The 25,377-nt window shown below is 41.5% G+C and overlaps 3 protein-coding genes across 6 annotated transcripts; 1 reads left to right on the forward strand and 2 right to left on the reverse strand.

The window, feature by feature from the left end:
- The first annotated feature begins 105 nt into the window (after positions 1-105).
- rgl2 (ral guanine nucleotide dissociation stimulator-like 2) lies at positions 106-16,694 on the forward strand. 4 transcript variants are annotated; one of them, XM_087812358.1, is made up of 20 exons: positions 106-318; positions 2,357-2,514; positions 9,454-9,501; positions 10,204-10,287; positions 10,370-10,536; positions 10,791-10,847; positions 11,008-11,207; positions 11,732-11,841; positions 11,902-12,117; positions 12,184-12,287; positions 12,397-12,481; positions 12,954-13,013; positions 13,084-13,167; positions 13,233-13,265; positions 13,537-13,658; positions 13,763-13,849; positions 14,494-14,587; positions 14,651-14,875; positions 14,950-15,064; positions 15,128-16,694. In XM_087812358.1, the coding sequence occupies exons 2-20, from the start codon at positions 2,365-2,367 to the stop codon at positions 15,307-15,309; spliced, it is 2,223 nt and encodes a 740-aa protein (XP_087668484.1). In that variant the 5' UTR covers positions 106-318; positions 2,357-2,364; the 3' UTR covers positions 15,310-16,694. The 4 variants fall into 4 exon arrangements, with proteins under 4 accessions (XP_087668484.1, XP_087668482.1, XP_087668483.1 ...); XM_087812356.1 differs by having other exon boundaries at positions 14,494-14,875; XM_087812355.1 differs by lacking the exons at positions 106-318; positions 2,357-2,514 and adding an exon at positions 6,671-6,760.
- Positions 15,952-21,042, reverse strand: dnase2 (deoxyribonuclease II, lysosomal). The gene is made up of 7 exons (XM_087812360.1): positions 20,936-21,042; positions 20,125-20,222; positions 19,873-20,044; positions 19,703-19,793; positions 19,479-19,643; positions 18,062-18,280; positions 15,952-17,305 (listed from the first exon to the last, which is right to left on the reverse strand). Exons 2-7 carry the CDS (start codon positions 20,220-20,222, stop codon positions 16,932-16,934), a joined length of 1,119 nt encoding a protein of 372 aa, XP_087668486.1. The 5' UTR covers positions 20,936-21,042; the 3' UTR covers positions 15,952-16,931.
- Positions 21,043-22,056: 1,014 nt separating this feature from the next.
- gpsm3 (G protein signaling modulator 3) lies at positions 22,057-25,080 on the reverse strand. Its single transcript, XM_087812340.1, has 5 exons — positions 24,728-25,080; positions 24,162-24,475; positions 23,895-24,060; positions 22,416-22,642; positions 22,057-22,348 (listed from the first exon to the last, which is right to left on the reverse strand). Exons 2-5 carry the CDS (start codon positions 24,468-24,470, stop codon positions 22,208-22,210), a joined length of 843 nt encoding a protein of 280 aa, XP_087668466.1. The 5' UTR covers positions 24,471-24,475; positions 24,728-25,080; the 3' UTR covers positions 22,057-22,207.
- Between the last annotated feature and the right edge of the window lie 297 nt (positions 25,081-25,377).

Genomic DNA, 25,377 nt, shown 5'->3' on the forward strand with positions numbered 1-25,377 from the left:
GCCCAATGTTGACGTTGTGCCGCTGCGCAACACCCGGTTGCTAAAGAACACAACATACAGGAACTGTGACGTCACAGAGGAAGGGAGGCGGGGAGGAGGGGGAGAGCGGCGGGTCCACACCGCGTTATCAGCGTCTGAGAGCCGGACGGACAGACGGAGATAGAGGAGCCTCTGGTGGGTGGATGGGTTGAAGGACGAAGGCGAGGCGGGAGGACGGAGACTGTCCCCGGGTTCTGGCTGCGGTGTCGGTCCAGATGGCTGCGGATCTCTGATCCAGACTTCCCATCCGCGGGCCTGAATCCCACCAGCACCTGATCCGTAAGTTCGTGTTCGCGTGAGAGCAGGAAGTTTGTCCGCAGCAGGGATGGGTGTGACCCGCTGCTCGCTCCGGTCACAGCTGTGAATGGAAGCCATTCACGCCCGGGCAGGATCCGTGGGTCCGGTGGTTGGACGCTTCAAGTCTGCCTTTCTGTTGGTTCCAGACTGAAGTCACAGTTACAAGTGTCAACAAGTTTTACTGTTACTGCGAGCTTGTTGGCTTCTGAGGACTGTTATTCTGCAATGACTGCGTTATTATTCAACACTAGAGTTATTTCTAAGAAGCTCAGTCAGCAACAACAACAGAAATAGTCCAACTAACATTTTATGTGTTAAGAATTCTGCATTTCTCTCAAAATTATTGTTATATTTAATTGTTTCTTTTATTCTACAAGAAAATTAGACATGACGATAGCAACGCTATAAAAGTTATTAATGCGAATATTAACTTAATTTAATTTTAAAATGGTCTATACGTTTATTATTTAAGTTTTTCCACTGTTGTAGTCTTCTCAATTCGCTGGTAAAAAATAAATAAATAAAATATATAAACATATGAAAAAAAATGTGGAGAAAAACCTATAATATTGACATTTTGTCAACTTCTTAAATTAAGGTAAGGTAAGGTAGAAGGTAAGGTAAGGTAGAAGGTAGAAGGTAGAAGGTAAGGTAAGGTAGAATAAAGTTGTACCTTACCTTACCTTACCTTAATTAAAAAAGTTGACAAAATGTCAATATTATGTTAATTCAAATGAGATCACTGTGGAAATTCATACACTTATAAAAATAATTCTTGGACCAAAGAAATACTTTTTAATACAAAATCATCATATTTCTTAAAAATGATAAATCATAATTATAAATCATTATTTAAATAAATTAGACCTTCACTTTGAACTTTGAATGTTTGGTATAAATATTTATTTTGAGTTTAGCCAAAGTACAGTCAATTGTGTGTCATTGCACAGTGGAAAAAAACATTTGATTACGTGTGTCCTGAAAGTGGTGAAGTAGGCCTCCTTCTTTTCCTGGAGTTACTCGATGTGTATCAGGACGATCCAAATACCGGCAGAGCTGCAGGAAATTGAAGGCTGATGCAAATCCTGTCCTGCAGCAGCTGCTGCACAAACACACAACAAAATGTCCTCCAGGCGCCTCACAACAAAGGTGCACTCGAGTCAGCAGGGAGACGTCTTATATTTTATTATTTAGGGTAGAAATGAGTCATGAAAATAGTGCTGCATTACACTAATCCATGGGGCTAGAAAGGTGATGATAAGTGATAGATAATAAATAAATGTGTTAATTACCCTTTCCCTTTCCTGTGGGTTCTCAATCACGAGGAGGTGTTAATAGATTTTGGATTCAGGGAGTCTCATTAGAGGAGAACTAAAAAAAAGTCTCAAATAAACTAGAAACTTCCATATCGACTTGAGAGAGTCTGAAATAGATTTGGTGTTTGGGAAAGTTTAGATCAATTTAAATGGCGAGTTATGGAAGACTATGGGACAGACTAGGTTAACAAGGGAGTCAAAAATAGTCTAAAGTTGACTAGTCTAGGGTGTTTAAATTTAACTTGGATTGCCAAAAGGTCCAAACAAGACTTGGTCATCAGTTGTTTTTCAATTGACTTGATGAAATATAGAACAGGGGTCACCAACTTTTTTTGCAACTGCAATCCACTCCAAGTGCACCATGTGACCCGAGGGGCTACCATCAGTTTGTCACACACTTTTGAAATCATTTAATATTTATTGTTATTGATGATACATTTGAATCCTCTGATACACTAATCACTAATCATCAGAAATAACCAATGGTGCAGCAACAAAGGAATCATACAATCAAAAATAATAAGTACTGCTTATGGTGGGCTCTTCGGTGATCCCTGAAGTCCGGAAAATACTTTGGGAAGTTGCAAGTGGAGACATAGTGTAATGTTTTCTTCCTGATGAACACAATGAAGGCGGCTCAGAAGCTGATGCTCTAGGACGGAGGCGACTTTCAATTGAATCGACTTGTTTCTCTTCTACTTCAGGTGCCATAATGCTCCCACGAAACCTGCGTGCGGGTACATACGACCTTCCTGGAGTGGAATCAAACAACATACCACTCATTGGCTACCGCCCTTTGTCACCTGATGGGGGCGCCGGGTCAGGACGAGGGAAGGGAGGCAGTGACCAAGAGCTGTCACAGGTGAGGTTCAGTTTACAGTCTCTCTCTTGTCATCGCGACAACTTCGATTTCTCTTGCTGCTGTGAGAAGAGCTGAGCAAGACATCAACGATTCATTAGAAGATTAGAAATACTAAATGATTTTCCTACTCAAATATGAAGAACATTTATTGGGCAACTAATGTCAAAACCAGACTTTCCTGACTTACTCGTGTTTCAAATGTTGAAGTCTTCCTCTCTAAGATGCAGTAAGTCTCTGATCATGACCATGTTTTGAACTTATTACTTTATGTAGTTCTCCCCCCGTCTGAGATCTCGACGAACCAGAGGTTACGAGAGCGGAGTCCATACTGACAAATTAATGCACTTTACTCCTCCTCCAGCCAGTTGTAATCAGGCCCCACTTTGTTTATACAACGAGTCCATTGGAGGTGGAGACCTCTGAGATTGATGATGCACAATGACAGAGCTCGATATTTAACCAGTCACAGTAGAGTGGTTGTGGTGATTGTAAATAAGATTTTATCTCCAGAAAAACAAAAAGTGTTTTCATTTTATAATTTAAATATTTCAATAAAAGGAAGTTTTGTACAAACAGACACATACTGATGAGTACAAAAGAGGTCCAAGATAAACTTAGGAGACACTTAAATCAATACGTTAGTTTCCCTTTAAACTTGTCTAAGTTAATAGATATTTTGCGGAAGCTGCAAAACATTCTCAGGTTATCTCAGGTTAGGGGTCTACGTGATACTTCCCCGCCTCTCTCAGAACAAGAACCATGGTCTCAGGCTTTATCACAAAAATGATATATATATGATATTATAATGACTATAATAATATATGGATTTATTTAATACAGTGGATTGTTTGAGGGATTCATCTGGGAAAATACATGTAAATAAATCAAACTTTAAGAAAACAATTTTATAGTTGATTATTTTTAAAAACAGAGCAGTAACAGGTGAGTTTCCTTCTGCTTCTGTTGATCATTAACTTGGTGATAGCCAGCTTCCTCAACAGAGCCTGCTGTCATAGAGGTGCTTTATCATTCAAACTCTGTTGATTCACTTCCTGGCTTTGGCAACATAAACTGCTGACTCATGCGAACCTCAAGTGAAAACGCGTGCTTGACCTGAGCTGGACTTCACAGCACCGCGCCATATAAACGCAGCAGAGACAAGTGGGCCAGGGAACTTCCTCAGCTCAGGTTCCCCCCGAGGCTGAATTAAACATGCGGTGTACTCGGGTGTCACGGGATGTGATCGGGAATTTGATATCAGGTCTGGTGTTCACTGGTTTGACTGGGAGAAAATGTTTGGATCAAAATATGTGGCAGAAAGGGAGGAAATAAATGGGAAATTATCAGTTTGTTTATGGTCACAATGTGTTGGTCGATGGATTTATGCACAATAGTAAAGCATGAAAATCATCTTTCATTTATTTAACCAGCCATAACATTATGACCAGCTTCCAAGCAATTACATGGTTATTATGGTTTTGCATTAATTTAGGTTTTTTTCACGTGAAGCTAATATTTTTGGACGGCGTGTTTAAAAAGTAGACGATGGTAATTCAAACACACACAAAATTTCAAGTGGCCCGCAGTGACTTGTAATATTTGTAGTTGGTCCAAGGTCTATTTTATCAAACTGGTTTGTTGATGCTTTTCGTTGCTGTATTTCTGCCAATATAATCAGAATCAGAATCCGAATCCGAATCCGAATCCCTTTATTGTCCCTCGAGGGGAAATTCGTTTTAACAACAGCAAGAGCAATATACCAGAAAAAAATAAAACACCCAGAAATAAAATATTAAAAAGAAAAGAAAAAATCTAAATAGAATAGAAACTAAATCTGCACTATATTATATACACAATCATATTTACAAAAATAACAAGAATGGTGCAGTTAGATAATTATCTGGCTGTGTTCTTGTTGTGGAGTCTGATGGCAGTAGGGAGGAAGGACCTGCGGTACCTCTCCCTCACACACCGGGGATGGAGCATCCTATCACTGATGGAGCTCCTCAATGCCCTCAGTGTGTGCTGGAGAGGGTGAGACAAGTTCCTCCTCATGGAGCCCAGCTTGCTCCGTATCCTCCTCCCAGTCACTTCCTCCACAGGATCCAGGTGGCACCCTAGGACGTAACCGGCCTTCTTAATAAGGCTGTCCAGTTTAGCCCTATCCTTTGCTGTCATGCTGCTCCCCCAGCAGACCACACCGTTGAAGATGGCTGAGGCCCCTACTGAGTTATAGAATGACTTCAGGAGTGACCCCCGGACACCAAACGACCTCAACCTCCGGAGCAGGTAGAGTCTACTCCGCCCTTTTTTATAAAGAGCAGCAGTGTTATCCACCCAGTCCAGGCGGTTGTTGAGGTGAACACCCAGGAACTTGTAAGACGTCTATACATTTGTTTATATATATATATTTTCGAGCGTCTGGATGACATCTTTAACCATTTAAGTTTGATGATTGTAAGTGACATTTAGTTTTGCTGTCGCTACTGTATTTCTTATCTTTAAGCACCTTACGTGTCTGTGTGAATGAATGGAGATATGAAATAACTAGTAGTCACTGGCTGGTCGTGGGGGTATGAAGTTAGTCAATTTAATAAACTAACCCTTTGAGTCGATATATTTAATATATATAAATCTGACTCTGGAGTGAGTGCCACACCAACCAAGAGGTCATGGGCAGATGAAAGAGGATGAAGGACGGTGGCACAGAAGAGAAACATACGTTCATGACCAACTTGATCTTTAGCTCAGCGGAAAAGGGAGATTGTCTAAAAGCAGCGCGAGAACTTCCTGTCTGTAGTCGGTGGGCTAGAGTTAGCTTTAGACCTACGAAGAAAGAAAAGAAAGATTGCCTCACAGCACCACAGCGTTTCCCACTTCCTCTGTTTGTCCGTGCACTTCCTGTGGCGAGGAGAGACGGAGGTTACAGGGATCAAGATTCTTATCTGATATCAACTAACAACAGCAATGTTCCAATGGTATTGGCTTACCTTTAAAGACAACTATTAGCATTTCTTCCCATACGTAAAGATATGCTAAACAGCTAAATAATGTTAACGGTTGCAGTGTTGAACTGGAGATATACATGTTATTCTAGCTGCTAACAAGCTAACTGGCCTGTAAACAAACCTTTGTCAGCCAGATGCCACAGACCTACATGTATGTATTTAAATATTGTGTTGCGTTAAATATTATCATTATTTAAAAATGCTCATAATATTAAATTCTGGACGCATGATGGTTTGTTATGCTAGCTGCTAACAAGCTAACTGGCCTGTAAACAAACCTTTGTCTGCCAGATGCCACAGACCTACATGTACGTATTTAAATATTGTGTTGCGTTAAATATTATCATCATTTAAAAATGCTCATAATATTAAATTCTGGACGCATGATGGTTTGTTATGCTAGCTGCTAACAAGCTAACTGGCCTGTAAACAAACCTTTGTCTGCCAGATGCCACAGACCTACATGTACGTATTTAAATATTGTGTTGCGTTAAATATTATCATCATTTAAGAATGCTCATAATATTAAATTCTGGACGAATGGTGGTTTGTTATGCTAGCTGCTAACAAGCTAACTGGCCTGTAAACAAACCTTTGTCTGCCAGATGCCACAGACCTACATGTATGTATTTAAATATTGTGTTGTGTTAAATATTATCATCATTTAAAAATGCTCATAATATTAAATTCTGAACGAATGATGGTTTGTTATGCTAGCTGCTAACAAGCTAACACACCTGCACATAAACACATCCTTTGTTTGATGCACAGTGTTGTCAGTTTTATCAGTTTACGGCGCGGTTGTCAGACTGGTTTATCTCCATGAGAAGGTCATGTGAGGGGTAGGGGAGTGGGGGGGTTGAAAGAGAAGGGTATTGTTCAGGGAATGGCTTTGGGGGGTTTGTGTGTGTTTGAGCAGGAAAAGGTGACTGTTTGTCTCACCAACTGTTTTTCTATGTGTGTGCAGTGTCTCGGGGAAACGCTGACTTGTGAGTGTGTGTGGACTAAATAGGTGTGTCCATGTGGGTGGGGACGGGACCTCGCTCCGGCTTCAGGTGTGTCTTTGTGGATCAGAGATATATATACGATGAGTGACCTCTGCACCGCGAGCCACCCATAACTAGGTCAACTGACAGATGAGAGAACATGTGGAATACCAGAGCGACTTTTCGCCCTTCATCCTGAAACTCTCCAGGAAGCTGCGGGGTTGTTACCTGTCCGGACCTGCCGGAGGAAAGGTAACTTGTCGACTATGAAGCTGGAAAAGGTGTTGCTGGCTGACTGGATTGTTGCCGGGGTTCTAGGAGTGTCTTGACGGCCCGGCGTGAGGCTCGTGCATTTTTGATGGTGGAAAGTTACGGCTGTTGTCTTGGCGAGGTAAAGGGTTATCGATCCTTTGGTTAACACGAGCAGAAAGAGGCCGGTGAAACAGGAAGCCCCTCAGATGTCGCGTGAATATTCAGGGACAGCCTGTTCTCTTTATTAATAACAACTCCAGCCTTGTCTGCCTGCACATCCGACCCTGGAATAGTTCACATCGATAAACCCTATAATGACCATTCACCTGGGTATAGTTTTGCTTTGTTGAATTTAAAGATACTAGGAGTATAATAACACTAAAAACTAACCTTTATTATTCACTTGTTGATAAGTCAGAGTCCAAGTGTTTGTAGCTTCCGTGGTAAGACTTAAAACATGTCTTTATGATAGTGTTAATTGAGTCAAACATGTGAAACAACACTGAACAACTAGTCTTTAACTCAAATGTAACATATTTCACACTCACTTTCTAACCCTATAAAAACTAAACAACTCACTCCAAACTTGTTTTAATCTCAGTGAACTCATCGCTGTAGCTGTGTCTGATTTGTTCTAAAGGTAAAAAGAACAAATAAATAGATGATACATTAAAGCTAAATAACAAGCTTTTGCAAGGTAATTACATAATAAAAAGACTGACTTTCACACAAACACATCTATTGTGTTGTACCTTGACCCGATCTGGTTGATAACATTTTAAGTTCTTCATGGTTCAAGCGTAGAATCTCATTTCCTGATTTCAGACACTTTCTTTCAAATATCACTGATGGTTTAGTAGCTATTGTTCTGAGGATTCTGAGTAACTTGTGACTCATGTGCAGGCGAGTCTGTTCTGTTTTGGTCTGACTGCCTGACTGCAGCTTTATGATTGGAATAAAAGTGTTGCGGATTTTATGAGTCTGCTGCTGACCAACATCAAGATACCTGAGCTATCTTAACGTGCTACTATAATACAGAGAAAACCTGTTCTTAACCTGTCTGATATATCCAAAACCAGCTGGGGAACTACTTGTTTTCATATTTGAACACAAAAGTGAGTAAATACAGAGCTCTTAAAGAGTTCACCCAACATTCAAACTTCACTCATTTTATACTCGTGTCGATTAAGAGTTGGAATTATTTTCAGAGTAATCTTTTCCTAGTTAGAGTTATAGGTTAATGTAGCGACTGGCGCCCAGTGGTCTTTGTCAAGGTCTTCGGGAGTACTCGGGGTAAATATCTCGATGTAGCGCTTCCAGAACACATACAGTCTACTGTCCACACTGGAAGCACACGCGACATTGACCCGGAGTACTTCTGTAATACTTTCTTTTCATATCGCTTTTGCTTTTTAAATGTCTTCCACAAACAAGTGTAAAATATAGTCTTGTTTATTTTTTTCCGGAACAATTCTTCTCGTCAAGGTTTTTTTTATGCAAGATGGACGTTACAGACGAGCATTCTGGAGGTATATGGATGTTTTTAAGCGTCTTTTTGGAGGGAGTTCGTCCACTGAGCTCCAGTTGCTACATTAAAATAAAAATACATTTTTGTCTTTAACTCTTGAAAAGAACAGATTACTCTGAAAGTAATCCCAACCCTTAGTCGACATCAGTAGAAATTTAGACAAGTTTGAATTTTGGGTGAACTCTTACCTTAATGTCCTGACCCTGTTGAGACCTATAGTTGGCATTATAATGCCAATGGCTACATTCAATAATTAGTTTCAACTTGTGATTGTTTTGTTAAGCCAATATTTCAATAAATATTCTGGAGAAAAATATCAATATTTGACAATAACGGCTTGATGTGTCGTCTTTTTTTGCTCAATGTTGACGTTAACATCCGTGTCTCCTGATCAAACACTGAAAGTTCATGAGAGTGTGGAAAAATCTTTCTTCAGCGAAAGAGACGGGACCAGTCCGGGTTATAACCCATCTATTATCCAGCGCCAGGTGGGATTAACGCAGTTATGTAAGCTAAGTCTTGTTTCAAACCTGAAAGTGGAGGCTTAGAAAGGCGGTCCGGGTCTGTGCGGCTACAAAACATCAGTTATGGAAGCAGCCCGGGAGTGAAGCTGCGCTGACATGAGGGTCGAGCGATTTGAAGGGTCTCGCACAGGGTCATTCTTCTTCAACACAGAGGAGTTTGGGATGTGACGTGAGTTTTGTTTTTATTTTAATCTAGCGGCTTTTCAACATCTGTTCATTGTAAGATACGGCTGATTTTTAGCATCTTTCAGTGCTGCGGGTCATCAATAAGTGTCTGTGTGACAGAAAATGATTATGACACTACTATTGAAGAAGCTTTTCATGCGAATACTTTTGTTATATGTCGAAATATTAAAGATATAAATATATTTGAAGAGAAAAATGAAGTTTCAAATATAAAAGAAAACTAAACATATTTTGTTACTTAAAAAACAATTGATGGGAAAAGACAGAGAAATAAATGATATATAGTAAATGCTTTGTAAGCAAATGTAATAAAAAGTTTTTATGGCCAAGTCGAAACAGAAAAATTGAAAAAAACAAAACATGAAACGTTTACAACAGCTAGTTTACCTGTGTGTGTCAAAGTTGTGTGTTTGATTTGCAAGTTTCACTGACAACTCAGATGTTGTGTGTCTCAGGTCGACCCCTCGGTGATGAAGACCACCTGGTACTGTCCTTTAGATCTGGTGAGTCAAATTTTCACTCAGATTTTCACTAACATATACAAAGAAATTTGAACTTGTCACCAGACCATTTTGATACGCTCTGGACATAAACACATACACACCATGCCCTCACAGAGGAAACCATTCATACACACATTGGCTATGTCTATTCAGAAGAGCACATACAAGACACATTGCATAAATGATCAAAACACACTTTATAGCAAACTCACAAACAACAGCCAAGGCCAAAACAAAAACACTTCCTCTAAATACACACAACAAACACAACATACCTGAGGACACTGTGTTCCTAAAACACAATCCTAAATGTACACCCACACATCTTTACTTAACTTTCACCTATACACACAGACACAAGCCAACACACAATTCACACATTCCATCAATGTGGGAAGAAACAGGTAAATCAATCAATTCCAAAAACAAACTGTAACATGTTCTCACATACCAATTAAACACACATACGCATCATAAATACACTCTTTGCAACTAAAACATGCAATAACAAAACTCTAAACATACAACCACACTTAAAACACACAAGTACCCACAGTCATTCACTCACACTAACACTCACTCCTAGTCACTGATACACACTGAAATACACACATACAGTGAATCACTAAACACACTCACACTAGCACACCAGTGTGGGGTCTTTATGGGGAGCGGTGAACTTGACCCCGGGCTCTTCTTCAGTCAACAGTGGTGGAGGAGGAGGACGACGGGATCATCTTCACTGTGGTGGTCAAACAGCAGCACGGCGCCCCCACCAGTCCACTGGTGAGAGCCACTGTTGTGGCATTCTTAAAAACCCGCCCCCTAGCGGTGAACTCATCCACCGTCTTCTTCTCTCCTCCTCCAGTCTTCCATCTCCCGCTCTCAGTGCGTGAAAGCAGGAACGGAAGAGAAGCTGGTGCTTCATCTCCTTCACTCCTTCTCTCTGGGAGACTCGTACTTCGTCTCCATCTTCCTCTCCACCTACAGATCCTTCACCACCACAGACCGAGTGCTGGACATCCTCATCGACAGGTGAGATCCACTGGGAGGAGTGTTTATAAAGCTAACATTTAGCAGTATATAATGGTCAGAAGATTGAAAGATTGAGTTCAAGATTTCAAATGTTGAAACTTTTTTATTGATTCTTTTTTAAATATTAAGTTCAACCATTTAATACTATGACGTCACTGATCATCTTCTATAGTATCTTTTCTCTATTAAAATGCTAAAAGACAGAAAAAGAAAAAACTGCAACTCTTATTTAATCATTGTTTTTTTATTCTCAGACTAGAAGATCCTCCAGGGGAGAGTAGCAGGAGTCTCACCAGACAGGCCTTCAACAAGTAAGTGTGTGTATGAAATTAAACGTTAATGTAATATAAATATAAATATGTTTAAATGACATACGAGAGGTTTTTTAGTCCTTGGTGAGCCTCAGATTTGCACCGGGGTCACCCCTGCTTGTTAAAGAGGGTAAATAAAAACGGCATCTCCTCCCCGCAGAGCCGTGTGTTCCGTCTTCAGTCCCTGGTTGAAGGAGTACCCCGAGGACTTCCAGGGTCTCCGGGAGCCCTCTCGCCTCCTCAGATTGGCCCCCCTCCTCCCGCAGGACTCCTCCACCTCTGCGGTGGACCTTCGAGCTCGAGTCCTCAGGATCGCAGAGGAGCTGAGCGAGCGAGCGCTGCTGCCTGATGCCTCCTCAGGTTTGTGAAGAACTCACTTGTAGCATCAAGCTACACACGACTGGCCTCACTTCCTGTTCCTGTGTGTCAGAATAACATGACTATATGAAGATAGTTTACTACTTGATAGTCAGAGGAGCCATTAAGTGTTTTTGGGGTTTCACCTGGTCAACAGTCTAATAGACTTTGAATTTAGACATATATTTTATATATACTATATACACATACAATATATTTACAAATGTTTGTTTATTTATTTCATTATTGTTTATTTATTTTGAATACACAAACGTGAGGAATTGAGAATTCAATACAAACCAACCGAATAAAAATACATTTAAAAAATGTAGCTATATAATGGAAAGAATACATTTTTTAATCATATAAAACAGGGAAGGTGATCCTCAGTAGGATATTGAAATGTCAGGAGCTCTAAAGGGGTCAAAGTCCAGTAAGAACCAGCACCAGAAGAATTACCTACCAAGGTTTTATGACTAATCCTTCACTGGGCCGATCGACAGTCAAACGTTTGTTTCCGCCAACAGTGCCGGGGTTCCCCCCTGCCCCTCCCCCCCGCCCAGCCGTCTTCGAGCCCACCAGCATCTTGGTGTTCCCAGCCGCCATCGTGGCCGAGCAGCTGACCAGGATAGAGACGGTTGGTCGTTGTGTTGTTGTTGTGCGACAGTGTGCGTGAGCTAAACCGCTGGACCCTCAGGAGCTGTTTGTGCGTCTGGTGCCGTACCACTGCCTGGGCTCGCTCTGGTCTCAGCGGGACAAGAAGGGGAGGGAGGGCGTCTGCTGGTCGGTCCGGGCCACCGTCCGCCAGTTCAACAAGCTGGCCAATGCCGTTCTGGCCTCCAGTCTTTGGACCACCAACCTGCGGAGCCAGCAGAGGGCCCGGCTGCTGGAGAAGTGGATCAGCGTCGCAGAGGTCAGTGCCATTGACCTGCCAGTCCGGGTTCCCCAACTTACACTGTCTTTGTCTGTGTCTTCACAGGAGTGTCGTGCTCGAAAGAACTTCTCCTCGCTGTACGCCATCGTGTCGGCACTGCAGAGTAACCCCATCCACCGACTCAGAAGGACGTGGCAAGACACGGACAGGTCAGCGGAGACACCCCTCACTCAGAGGAGGTGGTCATAATGTTATGGCAGATTCTTTGTCTGATGCATTTAATCATTTTTTAACTGCCACTCCCTGGTGCGTCCACAGGGAGGCGCTCAGGAAATATGAGGAGCTTTCGGAAATCTTCTCGGACAAGGACAACTACTCCCAGAGCCGCGAGCTGCTGAAGGAGGTGAGCGACAGGCGTTTGAAATAGAGCCGGTTGGTTGGAAACTTGAGCCGCTGTTAACACGCCCAGAGAAGAGTCTTTTCTTAACGTCACCGCTGCGTCTGCTGCTGGATTGAGATGGAATTGTCTTGTAGTGTCACAAATATTTTTCTCCTATCCTGTATTTTCCTAATTCTTGTTTTGTTTCTCATAAACATTTCGTTATATTATCCTTAAGTTCTATTTTTATTTACAATATCTGTTTCTCTTTATTTATTTTACTTTTTTATGAAGGATTGTTTTAGTTTGTGAGACCTTTAAATGGCAATTCTTATTATTATCACAGAACAAACAAAGTAAAAGTAGGATATAATGTGATTATTTTTCAATGCTCATTTGTTCGTATAAACTGTTTTCTTCACGATTACGTATCATCATGAGCACATGAAGCTCCCTATGAAGTGTATTTCAAATGTGATTTTTTATTTTTGGTCAGGAGGGGACGTCCAAACACGCGAACCTGGACGGCCGACTGAACAACAAGTTAACTACCAAGGTCGGTTTCATTCATTGAAGGTTCTGGCTTCGAAACTACTGACCTGACTTCCTCTCGTCCCTCGCCACAGTCCGCTCAGGGCACCGTCCCCTACCTCGGCATCTTCCTCACAGATCTCACCATGCTGGACACAGCCGTGAAAGACCGACTGGACGTGAGTTTGAATCCCAGCTGTAAATCGTCATTCAAATGCTGACTTGACACTTTCTGTCTCGGTAGAACGGCTACATCAACTTCGACAAACGGCGAAGAGTGAGTTCATCTTTCAATATATTTAAAGTGACTAGATCTGTTTTCTTTTTAATTCAGTCAGTAATTTACTTGTTATGATAAATGGAAGACTTTGATCACTGTGCAACTAATTTTTTTTTTACATGAATGTGTTTTTTTAATATTATTTTAGTTCATGATTTTTTTCCGCCTATTTTCAAAAATATATTAAAATATAATTTATCTTTAAACAAAAACAACAACGTTTCTAATATATTAGAATAAAATGTTTTATTATCTTGTCCTGTCTCAGGAGTTTGAGGTTCTGGCTCAGATCCGGCTGCTGCAGTCTTCCTGTAAAAACGTTGTCTTCGTTGAGGATCGGACGTTCACGCGCTGGTACCAGAGCGTCCCCACGCTGAGCGAGGAGGAGAGGTACACCAGCTGCTTACACAGAATTAAATTGCTCATCAAACAGACATAATGAATCGAGCAAAGATGAGTCAACAAAACTGATCTTTTTTTTTGCCGTTTCGCAGCTACAGACGGTCCAATGAGATCGAGTCTCCATCTGAGCCGAGCCCCCGCATCCAAACCCCGACAGTCATCATCACGCAGTGTTCAGAGTGAGTGACCAGCATCGCTGCTGTTGCTCTGTTTATTTCACTAATCTATTTCCTTCCATTTCTTTTTAGTCTATATCGCTATTATTTTCTTTCTTTGTATCCTCATGAGCTGAGTTCAGTTACATATAATAATTAAATTGACATTTTATGTATACTTAACTATATTTCTACTTTTCTTTACCTCATTTTTTACATTTAAAACATGCTGCTTTTCCGAGAATTTTACACTTTAATGTGTTATAATGAGCGTACTAATTCACAAATGTAGTTGCACTTGTCAAGTGTGGGGTTCCCACACTTTCTCATGTCAAGGACCCCCAACCACTATTGGCCTGTGGCTGGCGACCAAATGCTTCAAACTTAGTAAAGGAACATCTACTTTTAGAGAGTGTTTCCTTACTTGTATTCACTTTACACGGGGCACATTGCTAGGTTGACAAATAATTTGACATGGTGGTATGTTTAGGTACAATTGGAAACTTGAGAAACCTAAGATCAAGTATATTAAATTAGGGGAGATTATTCTCTCTTCCCTTCCCTCCAATTGTATGAGGCCCTCTAGCGACCCCTGGCCCTTACTTGGATAACCACTGTGCTGAAACATACATTTTGCGTTCTTGACCTCGAATATGTTCTTTAACCAGCCTGAGTTCTTCTCGGACCAGCCTACAAGGTGATGGCGACAGCCTGTTTGACTTCCCCTCCCCCGTCAACAACCTGCTCTCCAAGCTAACAAAGGTAGCAGGTTTAAGACGACGTCATCACCAGAAGCAGTTTCAAATATATTCTTTGTTGCCTCAGCACATGAGATCGCCGTCGGTGTCCTGTCTGGATGTGGACACGTCGCCGCCCACCAACGAATCGACGCCCGCCCCGCTGACGCCCTCCAGCCCGACCAAGTGTCACCGCCGCTCCGCTTCCTGCGGCACCACCCCCGCCACCAACACCCCGGGGTCCGGGCCCGACATGCGGATCATCAGGATCAGAATGGACCTGCATGACGGAAATTTGTACCGGAGCATCCTGGTACTGATGCCACGTTTCTCCCCGGCCCGGCCTGCACCGTTCACGGACTGACGTGTCTTCATGTTTCTCTGCAGGTCACCAGCAACGACAAGACGCCCGCCGTGATCAGCTCGGCGTTAGAAAAGCACAATCAGGACCACCACGAGGGTTCCAAATATGAGCTGATCCAACTCCTGCCCGAAGGCAAAGGTCGTTGTCAGAGAGCGACACGTCGAGTTTTATTCCATTAAACTCGCTTTCTTCTTCCCACAGAACTTCTGATTCCAGCCACAGGAAACGTCTTCTATGCCATGACATCATCCAGCGTCGACTTCTTGCTCCGAAAAAAAGGCGGGAACACTCCGCTCGGCTCGACGCCCATCAGCACTGAGAGCAGCGCCACTTTTCCACGGATCAAAGCCAAAGGCCGAAGACTTGTCCGGACTTTATTTTGACAGATTGCCGTCTTCCTTTTAGTTGATGTGGCCTTTTTTTGTGCTGGAATTCAACCTCTCGGGTTCCAGAATGCAAACCAAGTTCCTGCTGCTGCTGAAAAATCTGTTCCAAGCGAGGGAGAGCGAAGGAAGCCTCGGACGGTCTGAGGCGGAAGCTCCACTCGGAAAAAACATAACTTGTTTTTGTGCCTTTGAGGAGATTCATTTAATATGTATCCAGTTTTTTATTTTCAGAGTATCACAGTAGCAATACACTGGACACAAATCCGCCATTACATTATGACCATCAATGTAAGGAAGTCCTGTCTTATCATTGTGGTGCGTGGTGTTTTGTTGATGTTGTGATGGATCACGCAGTTGTTCCAAGTGCCAACCACAACCTACTCTATGTTTACAGTTTATGTTATCAAGAGAGCATTGTCAGCCGGACACTAAACTAGCCCTTTTCTCCGCCATCTTTGAATTCATCATCTTACATCTACATCAGTTTTGCAGCACTTAACAAAGACGACAACATACGGTGGAGGTGATCTAGTCTTTATTGAACAATTAATTGGGCCACGTAACACGAATATCACACATGCTTGAATACAATGGCTTGAGCTTTGACTGCTTTTTAAAGGTTCTGCCGATCTGGGGGCAACATCTGGGGCAAAATCACAATATTACGGATGGTCATAATAATATGGCGGATCTCTTTATACATTATACACGTTTGGCACTAAAGCTCTCTGTAAAACTGAAGCTTAAATTTACTTTTGTTTTGGCTTAAAACAATTATTTCAAACTGGCATTTTCTGAAATTATACTTATGCATCATGACAGTGGTCATAATGTAAAAGCTGATACCGCCTTATACTTAAAAATCACCCTATTTCACCCTATAAAAACTATAGCTATATCCAAAATTGAATTTCCCAAATACCTACTAGACAAAGTAATGGAAAACATCAAATAACGAACGAGGAGCGCCCCCTACTGGCACCACCAAGTTTCACACCAGGAGGGTTAATCCCTGTAAACTTCTGACAGGCATTAAACCAGTTCTTTGAAGGCGGAAAAAATAACCCGTTGAAAGCGCGAGATGAAAAAAAGCTTAATTTATGAAGTTTCTCTAGCAGCGCAGCAGGAGGCGCCGTCACGGATGTTTACACTTGAAAAGCAACAAGGTTGATCCACGGTGGCTCGCGCCTGTGAAGCCTCACGCGTGGCTGAGGTGCGAGGAATCGGATCAGAGAGGATTGTGGGTAATAAAAGCTGCAGTGCCTTTAACATGGAGGTGCTGAGTGTAAATTTGAGACCTGCATCGTGTGTCACATTCATGTATTTATGCACTACAAACCAGAACGTCCTATTTTTGTGCTAATAAATATACTTTTCTACTATTCAACTGAGTTTTCTTCTTTAGTGACAAAACGTTGGCTTTCGAGTTAGAAGGTTACAGCAGAGTTGCATTTGTAAAATAAAATCAAAATCAAAATTCTATATTAATCTGAAGTAAAAATATGATAAAAAAGTTTACCTGATTATTCAATTAAAATATATCCCTGATCTGTTTCTAACTTCTTATTTGATGTCAGAAATGGAAAAGTTGCGAGAGTCTGTGAAAAAGCTGGTCCGTGTCAGCACTGGTCTGTACCTCCATCACACATCTGGCACCGCAGCGCCGCCGTCCTGTACGCCTTCCACACCACAGGGTCCCGCTGACACACGGTGCCGCCGCCTCGCTGCTCCTCCGCCATGTCGCGGTTGATGTCGCCCACGCAGACCCAGCCTCCTCCCGGTCCGGAACCGCCCGCCGCGTCGGTGCTGACGGCCCACTTGGAGTGGTCGTGCGTGTTGCTGAAGTTGAAGCCGCTCGCCGGGAAGATGAGGGTGATCTTAAGAACCTTCCAGCCCAGGGAGCAGTCGGACGGGAGGACGCCGGTGGAGCGGACCCAGCACTGGACCAGGAGGTCCGACTGTAGGGTCGGTGCCACCCAGGCGTGGTACAGGTCTTGACCGAGAAGAAATGAAGAATAAATATTAGTCAAATTGTCTATACATTAAACAAGTATGAGGGAAAAATAATCTTTTGCATTTGCAGAAAAATATACTCTTTATACCGTTTAATTAAACATACGTTACAATTTTAAATTGTAAAATAACACGTGTAAACAAAATCTTGATTATAAGAACGAAAGGTGCTTGACCAGGGGTGGGCAATTAAAATTCTTCAAGGGTCACATTTTTTTTTTTCAATTATGTGAATGTTGTTAGGGGCCGTCAAGCAAAAAGAAAGACGAAAAATCCCTTAAAAAAAAAGACATTCGTCATTAGGCCGTGACATTTATTAAGCTAAATAAGATGCATTTTTATTCTTGTATTTTCAAAACATTTCTTCAATTAACTTAAAAAAAATGTTTTGAGGGATTAATATACACACAAAAAAAAATACACACGAAAAGGAGGGAAGTGTTATGTGAGAATGTAATTGAATAAGAAATACAAAATACATTTGTTAATGCATTAAAACCATTTATAAATGATCATACTTTGACATTACTGGGGCCGCATAAATAAAGTCGAAGGGCCGCTTGTTTGTATTAAGTAATTTGAAAAACATGTTGATTTAAAATATTTGTTTCTTCAACAACATCATTTTAAAGTATGAGGTATCACAGTTGAGGAAAAAAAAATAAAACAAAAGCATACAGCTAACTAATCTATCTATCTATCCATCTATCTATCTATCTCTCATGGATGAACGCACCGTTGTTGAACGTGGCTCCTTTAGCAAAGCTGATGAAATCAGTTCCACCCTCGGAGGTCAACGTCACGCTGCGATTGGACACAGGTTTGTCCTCCGCCTGTGTGAGATTGGACGCCGAGTTCTTGTGACACAAAGCCGCCAGAGAAGGAACCAGAGCAGCAAGAGAATCGGGGACTTTGCAGTCGTAGACGGTCGGCTGGTTGATCTGTAGCTGCTCACCTGAACAGTAATTCATTACGTTTTTTAATAATAAGTAAAGGTTATTTGTAAAGCGTCTAGACCAGGGTCATAAAGCGCTTTAACAATCAAAAACAATACACAGTTAAAATATCCACTTTAAAAGACACATGAGACAAACACAGGAGTCACAGAAAATCAGTGAAATGTCAATAGTAAGTGTAATACATTTCTAAGTGGATCTAGTTTTTTAATTTAGTTTAGTTGTGTAGTTATAAGTGTCATGCCATCATTGGAGGATCACTGGATGAATTATTAGATGTATAAGTGTACATTTCCTCACAAACATCTTGTGTCCTGGTCACCTGATCTCAGGGTCGATCACCAGTTATAGACCAGCCAAGATGGTCTAGCCGGTGACAATGTCTGTCAACATCTTAGCGAAGTTGAAGGAGCGAATACCTTCATCGCTATGGTAACAAACCTCAATCTAATTACGCTATGCCGCTGCCATGGCAACAGTGCAAAGTGCCAGAGAACAGCAGAGACATCACACTGATGACAAAGAGATGATATTTTAGATGGATGGAGGATAGGAGAGAGAGGTGGATGTGTGGAGGGAGGAATGCATGTATGCAAGGAGGTATGGATGAGAATGAATGACGGGATGTACAGTATGTATAGGGCATGGGATGGATGGATGGATAGATAGAGGGAGGGAGGGAGGGACAGAGAAATGGGTTGAGGAATGCATGCATGGGGGGATTGGATTGAGGGATGGATGGACGGAGGGACAGAGAAATGAATGAAGGGATGTATATATGGGAAAATGGATGGATGAGGGGATAAAGGGAGGGAGGGAGATAGAATTAAATGGAGACAGAGAGGGACAGATGAAATAGGGATGTACTGTATATATGGGTTGATGGATAGATGAAAGGATGGACAGAGGGATGGATGTATTGGTGGATAAAGGGAGGGAGGAATGGTAAAGTGGGAGATTGAATGCATGTATGGATAGAGGGATGGATGGCTAGACGATGAATGGAATATGGAGGGAGGGCTGGATAGATGGGTGGATGGATGGATCGAAGACGTCTGAATGAATCCATTTGACTTTTGTTTGGGATGAATTCCCCCACAGTAAAAAAAGCAGACATGCTTGCTCTGATGTCTGACCAGGTTTAACCTCCTCAACAGCTAGCTGTTCTATCCAATAGCTTAAAAAGATAATTCTCACCTATAGTTTGGAAGCTCTGGAGCGGGAAAGTGATGCAAAGAAAGTTCTGTCCGTTGTTCATACCAGAACAAGGGTAGGAAAACTCTCCCGCCCGTTGCATCGGGGGAAAGTGTGGCGTGCTGTGGACCAGCCAGAACCCCTGCTGTTTATCCAGCAGCACCACACCTGAGAATGAGACACACAGCTCAAACAAGGTTCCCACGCATCTGCACTTGTTTCGGTACCTTTTGTGTGACCGCTGCGGTAATTGAGCTTCTTCCGATCAGTGCTGACCACAGGCTGGTCGTTATAGAGGATGAATGCAGTTTCTCCGTTCTGCAAACACAACGCATCACTCTTTAAGTGTTCAACTAGTGCTCAACTAAAAAAGGAATTTAGTTTGACGGTATCAGACCTTGTTTTGTGTGTAGAGCTGTCCCATCGTACTACCCAGCGCACTCCTGCTGTCATTGACTGTCCACTGTCCTTTTGTCCAGCCATCATCTCCTTTGTCCAGCAGCAAATACAGCAAACCTTTATCTGGAGTCACCTTCTTACCCTCTTTAGGCAGCTTGTACAAATAGAACCTAATCACGCAGGCATGAACACAAACAGTTGTTACAACAGTCATTCCTTCAATCTCAATAGTTTGTTAAACGTGAATTACCAGTCTGTTGCAACACCCTGGTCATTGTAGCAACTGATCGCTGAGGTTTGGCCCAGATTTGGCAACAGCAGGACCAGCAGAGAGAGAAGCAGCAGCATCTTAAAAATCACAGAAAACACATCACTGGATGACAACTTGAACACAAGGTGTATGGTCTGTATTTATCTGGTGGCCTTAAAGGTGAAACGTTGACAAGTCTTGTTTGATTCCTCTTTCACTACCCTTTTTAACTCTTCTGTGGCGCTTCATTTTACGTGTACGTCTCAGTTTCTTTGCTCACAAACTACACTGTATTTCTGGCAGCCAGGGAGGTCGTTCACCTTGACCCAGAGACAACACAAGGGATACCACAAACAAATTTGTTTTCAGCCAACAGGTTACCTTGACCGAAAGGCAACACAAATAATGTCAGTATTTTTCATTGTGTAACTACTTCTGTATTCAACATCTAATATAAATTCAGAATTAAGTTAATTAAAATAAGATTTTGACTTTTCAAAGGACTTTCATTTGGCACATATATATTATTTTTAAGATAGTGTATTATAAACCTGTCTTATAATGTTTATTTTAATATTGGGGGAAAGGCATTTGTAATTGTATTCGCAGAAAAGGCTTTATAATGATCATAAAGTATGTTATTATGTTACGTTTGCAGAAAAAGATGTGAAAAAAGACTGTATACAGTTTTCTGAGAATTTCTTCTCTAGATTAGCTTAAACGAAATATAAAATCCATTCGGTTTCGGTTTTTAACGATGTTCTTGCGCACGACAAAATGAGAAATAATAATGTTAATGAAAACACTTTACCTTCCACTGCGAGAATGAACAACTGTCGTTTCCTCTCAACTTCGTCAACTAGTTTCTCGGACGATTGTTGTGAAAAGTGAGGTTAACAACATCCTGATTTAAAGTTGATCTTCCTCTAAATCACAGACCTCTCTACTGCCACCTGCCGTGTGGGTGTTAGAACTACAACACACCGTATTAAGGAAGCAATCTTTTGTTTTTGTATTGCAATGGAAAAAGTGGGTAAAAACGCAGTTTAGTCAAGGTCAACTCTGTAGTTACGTCGGTCGTCTTGTTTTCTTTAAAAGGACAGAACTTTCTTGAGGAAGTTTAATTTAAAAAAAAGCAAGACCTGATGCAGACCAAATTTAAACAATATTTATTTAATTGAATATAACTAGTAAATCTTAAACAGGAAATATGAGCTTTATTCGTGTTCCTTTTAACTGTTAGGAGACTAGCGTTTGTTTATTGTCAAAACAGTCTTCCTCGACTACAGACACCTTTATGTAACACCAAAAAAGCAAAACAAACACACATTCATTTTCAACTTTCGTGATCAAATCTCCAATTAACTGTTAAAGCGTTTTAATGACTGTTAAATTAATTTAATTTTGGTGAAAAGCTTATCAATCCCCTCTGGTTTGAGTTATTTCCACTATGTTTGCTATAATCTTGTCCTGTATGTAAGATTAGCTGTTGCTTTTGTTGTTCCGTATTTACTATATAATGAACAAGATAGATAGATAGATAGATAGATAGATAGATAGATAGATAGATAGATAGATAGATAGATAGATAGATAGATAGATAGATAGATAGATAGATAGATAGATAGATAGATAGATAGATAGATAGATAGATAGATAGATAGATAGATAGATAGATAGATAGATAGATAGATAGATAGATAGATAGATAGATAGATAGATAGATAGATAGATAGATAGATAGATAGATAGATAGATAGATAGATAGATAGATAGATAGATAGATAGATAGATAGATCAGGAGATTATTCAATAATAATGATTGTATTTTCATCCATCGGTGTTGATCGTCTTCCTCCCACACAACTCTGTGTCAGTGCAAGAGTTCCTCTTTTGTGACGTAAAGGTGAGTGAAAACAGTGAGTCAATAGAGACATTTATTTCATTTTATTGGTACAATCTTCTTACACTCAAAGGGTCCTTGCGATACTTCTAATAAAACTGCTCAGGGAAAACAGGTGTGTCCATCTTATTTACAGGGAACGTGGTTTAAAATAAAATAAAATGTCCCAATAATGTGGACTCAGGTTTGAAGCAGACCAGGCAGTTCAGTCCTCTGCTCCTCCATGCGTCCCCCCTGCACCCTCAAGAGAAGAGAAAAGAAGTCCTCGTCATCCATGGGACCAGGTGCTCGGCTGCGTTGGTCCTCCAGCCGCCCTTGAGCCTGCAAGCAAATGCATCTGTCACTCAAACCTCTCTGTCACAGAAGACGTTTCTAGGCCTCGGTCTACCTGTGTGGTGAGAATCATGTTGTACAGGTCCTCTTTAGGGACGGCCGCAGGCTTCTCTCTTCTCAAAGACAGCTGCCTCAAGCTTCCTCGGAAACTTCTGGATTTGGGTTTAATGGGCTGAGGTTTCGCCAGCTGCGCTCTCTGGTCGTCCAGACGGCGAGCTTGAGCGGTGGCCACAAGGTCGAAGAACTCCTCTTTCTGAAGCGAAGTCATGGAGGAGAAACGGACTGAAGACACAAGAGAGCGACATTTGTTAATCACACTAGAGTTTTACGTGACGGGAACATCATTTGCATGGTGAGCATCTCCTGGTTTGTTTGCTACACATCAGTTGTAGTGTAGGGATCGTGGTCTGTGTGGCTTCTCTTCATAGAATAACTGTGGCTATACTTCCAAGGAGCTTATGCTAGCAAAACTAATTTGTTATGAATGGCTTTCATGGTAAACTCGTCCATGTTGGTCATGTATGATTTACATCCAGGATGTTTTTTAAATATATTGAAAAATAATATTGTGGTTTAAAATGAGCTGCAAGTACAGTTTCTTGTATCTGTCAAATAGAATAGAATATAATAGAATAGAAAATGTTTATTCATCCCTAGAGGGGAAACACACTATTACAACAGCACAGTTGAAAAAAATAAAGTGCAAGGAAAAAATAAATAATAAAAGAGATAATAAAAAATAAAAAATAAAAAATAAATAAATAAATAAAATAAAATATAATTAAGCTCCAAGCCAAAAAGGTGTCAAAATGCATTTGAAATTATCAACGGTTTAATTAAGTTTCAATTCTATATTTTATTAGTCATTTTTAGAACATGGACTATGTCCTCACATACTCTTTTTTAACTAAATTTAAATTAACTTCACTATAAAAAATAAACATTTTTTTCCACTGTAATTACTCTTGCACTTTTACACCCCACTCCGTTACACTAACATGATCTTTACAAATACACTGTCTCTTCGAGTCACATCAGCACCGCAAGAGCCAAGGTCTCAAGCAGTTGGATCAGATTGATATGCTCTGGTTGTCAGTTAGATATTTGTTAAGTGAACTTCCCCATTATGGTTAGAACCTGTGACAATGACATATTTTTCAACTGTCATGTAAAGTGAAAGACATTTTAAACTAAATACTATACTTACTAGCTTAGCTAGTGGCAGTGAGGTGAAAATGTAGCACCCCCGTAACACGTTGTATCTATGTATAAGGTTTAGATTAGAATGTCAGTGATCTTAATCTACAATGAATTTAATTTCTACCATCAAAGTGAGATAGGAAAATGTTGTAAAATGTTTTGTAAAACGGTGGTAAAGATGAAAATGAAACTTGCTTGGTAGCTTATGATAAAAAAATATATTTGAAGCTAGTCATACATAATTGAATGTCTTAAATGACTTGTGCAAGATAAACGAAAGTGGAAAAAAAACACCAAAAAAAAGGTGTTAGATGCGATGGTGGCGTTACTGCACCTCTGTTGGTCGGTCTGCGTGTGTTGGGCTCAGAGTGACACCTCCTCCTCATGACGGTGGTCTCAAGCATGAACGAGCAGCGCTGGTCGTTGAGTCGTCGGCCCTCCTGCAGCGTGCAGAGCAGCTCGTACAGCGATTCGGGGAACTCATGGGTTAACCACTGAATCTGCAAATAGACCGGTTGGAAGCAGACACGCAGGGAGTAGACCCGAGTTTTGAAAAAGGAATTCACATCAGTCCTACTGTTGTGCAATAATCACTACGAACCTTCTCCGCTTCATCGTGTTTGCTCTCCGTGTCCTCTTGTGATGAGGCTTCTCCGCAGGACTCCTCAGCTGCCAAACATGCCAGTCCATCATCTGTTTGTCCAAACTCCGGCTTCTTCTCGTCAACAGCCTCCGTCTGCTGCTCGCAGGTCACTTCTCTATTCTCGCCTGTGTGTTCTTCTCTCTCAGCACAAGCTTCGCCAAAGCAATCATCAGGCTTTTCGAAGACGTCTCCACTGGTTTCTTCTTTGACAGCGAGAGCTTCCAGCTGCTGGTCCTCTGGTTGATCTGTTATGACTGGACCGTCCATGGCTCCTGTGGGGATCAACAGTTCACTGTAAAGTAACAAGTCCTCATTGTTGACAGGTAAAACATGACTGATTTAGCAGAGCTTTCTCCGACTGGAGTCCTCTGACTTCTAAAGTAGAGTGAGGAACCAGCCCGGCAGGTTCCGGCACGCATACTCCTACAGATGTTTGAGCTGTCGATCGTTGCGTATTCCTGTCAGATGACTGTTCACACCTTGTTTTGCGAAACAACTTGTTTTGATTTCCTTGACCAACTTACCTTTCGTCCGTTAGAGTCTTCAACACGTTTTCTCTTGACGCCGTCGCAGCAACAGCATGTTCAGCAGGTTTAAGCTCGACAGACTTCAAAAATCCACTGAGAGAAGTTTCACATGCCGACGTGACAAGCCCAGCCGCTCCGCTACCTTTCTGCGCTTCTCTCTTCCTGTTCCTCTTACCACACAGCCCACCCCCTATTTGGTTTGCAAGTCTAGTTTTGTTGTGATGTCGAAGGAGGACTTGGCAGGTCCTGTGAACAATTAAACTGCCAAAGCAAATACTTTAGCCTTTAAAGCCGCTTCATTGAGAGAAGAGAAGGTCCAGTTCTAGGGCAGCTCGTCAGATAATGTCATGATCTGCAGCTACGTGTTGAAACAGGCTTCTCGTGCGCTGCTGTGGTTTAGGCAGACTTCCTGTTGACTTTGAAAAAAAAGAAGAAGAAGCAGTAAAGTCTTATCACTTTATGCTTGCTTTCTCCCTTCCGCATTGTACGCAAGTTACTGAGCCCAGGACAATCCAGTTAATAGCTGATAGGCTTATAGTCAAGTCAACTCAACCAAGACCGAGACGTTTTCTAGAACACGACCAAAAATAATAAAAAACCGTTCACTTGCAGTAGTTGTAGAAGATTAGCTTTACACTGTGTACAGC

This window comes from Callionymus lyra, chromosome 17 (genome assembly GCF_982586985.1).
Source record: "Callionymus lyra chromosome 17, fCalLyr1.hap1.1, whole genome shotgun sequence".
Classification (NCBI taxonomy): Eukaryota; Metazoa; Chordata; class Actinopteri; order Syngnathiformes; family Callionymidae; genus Callionymus; species Callionymus lyra.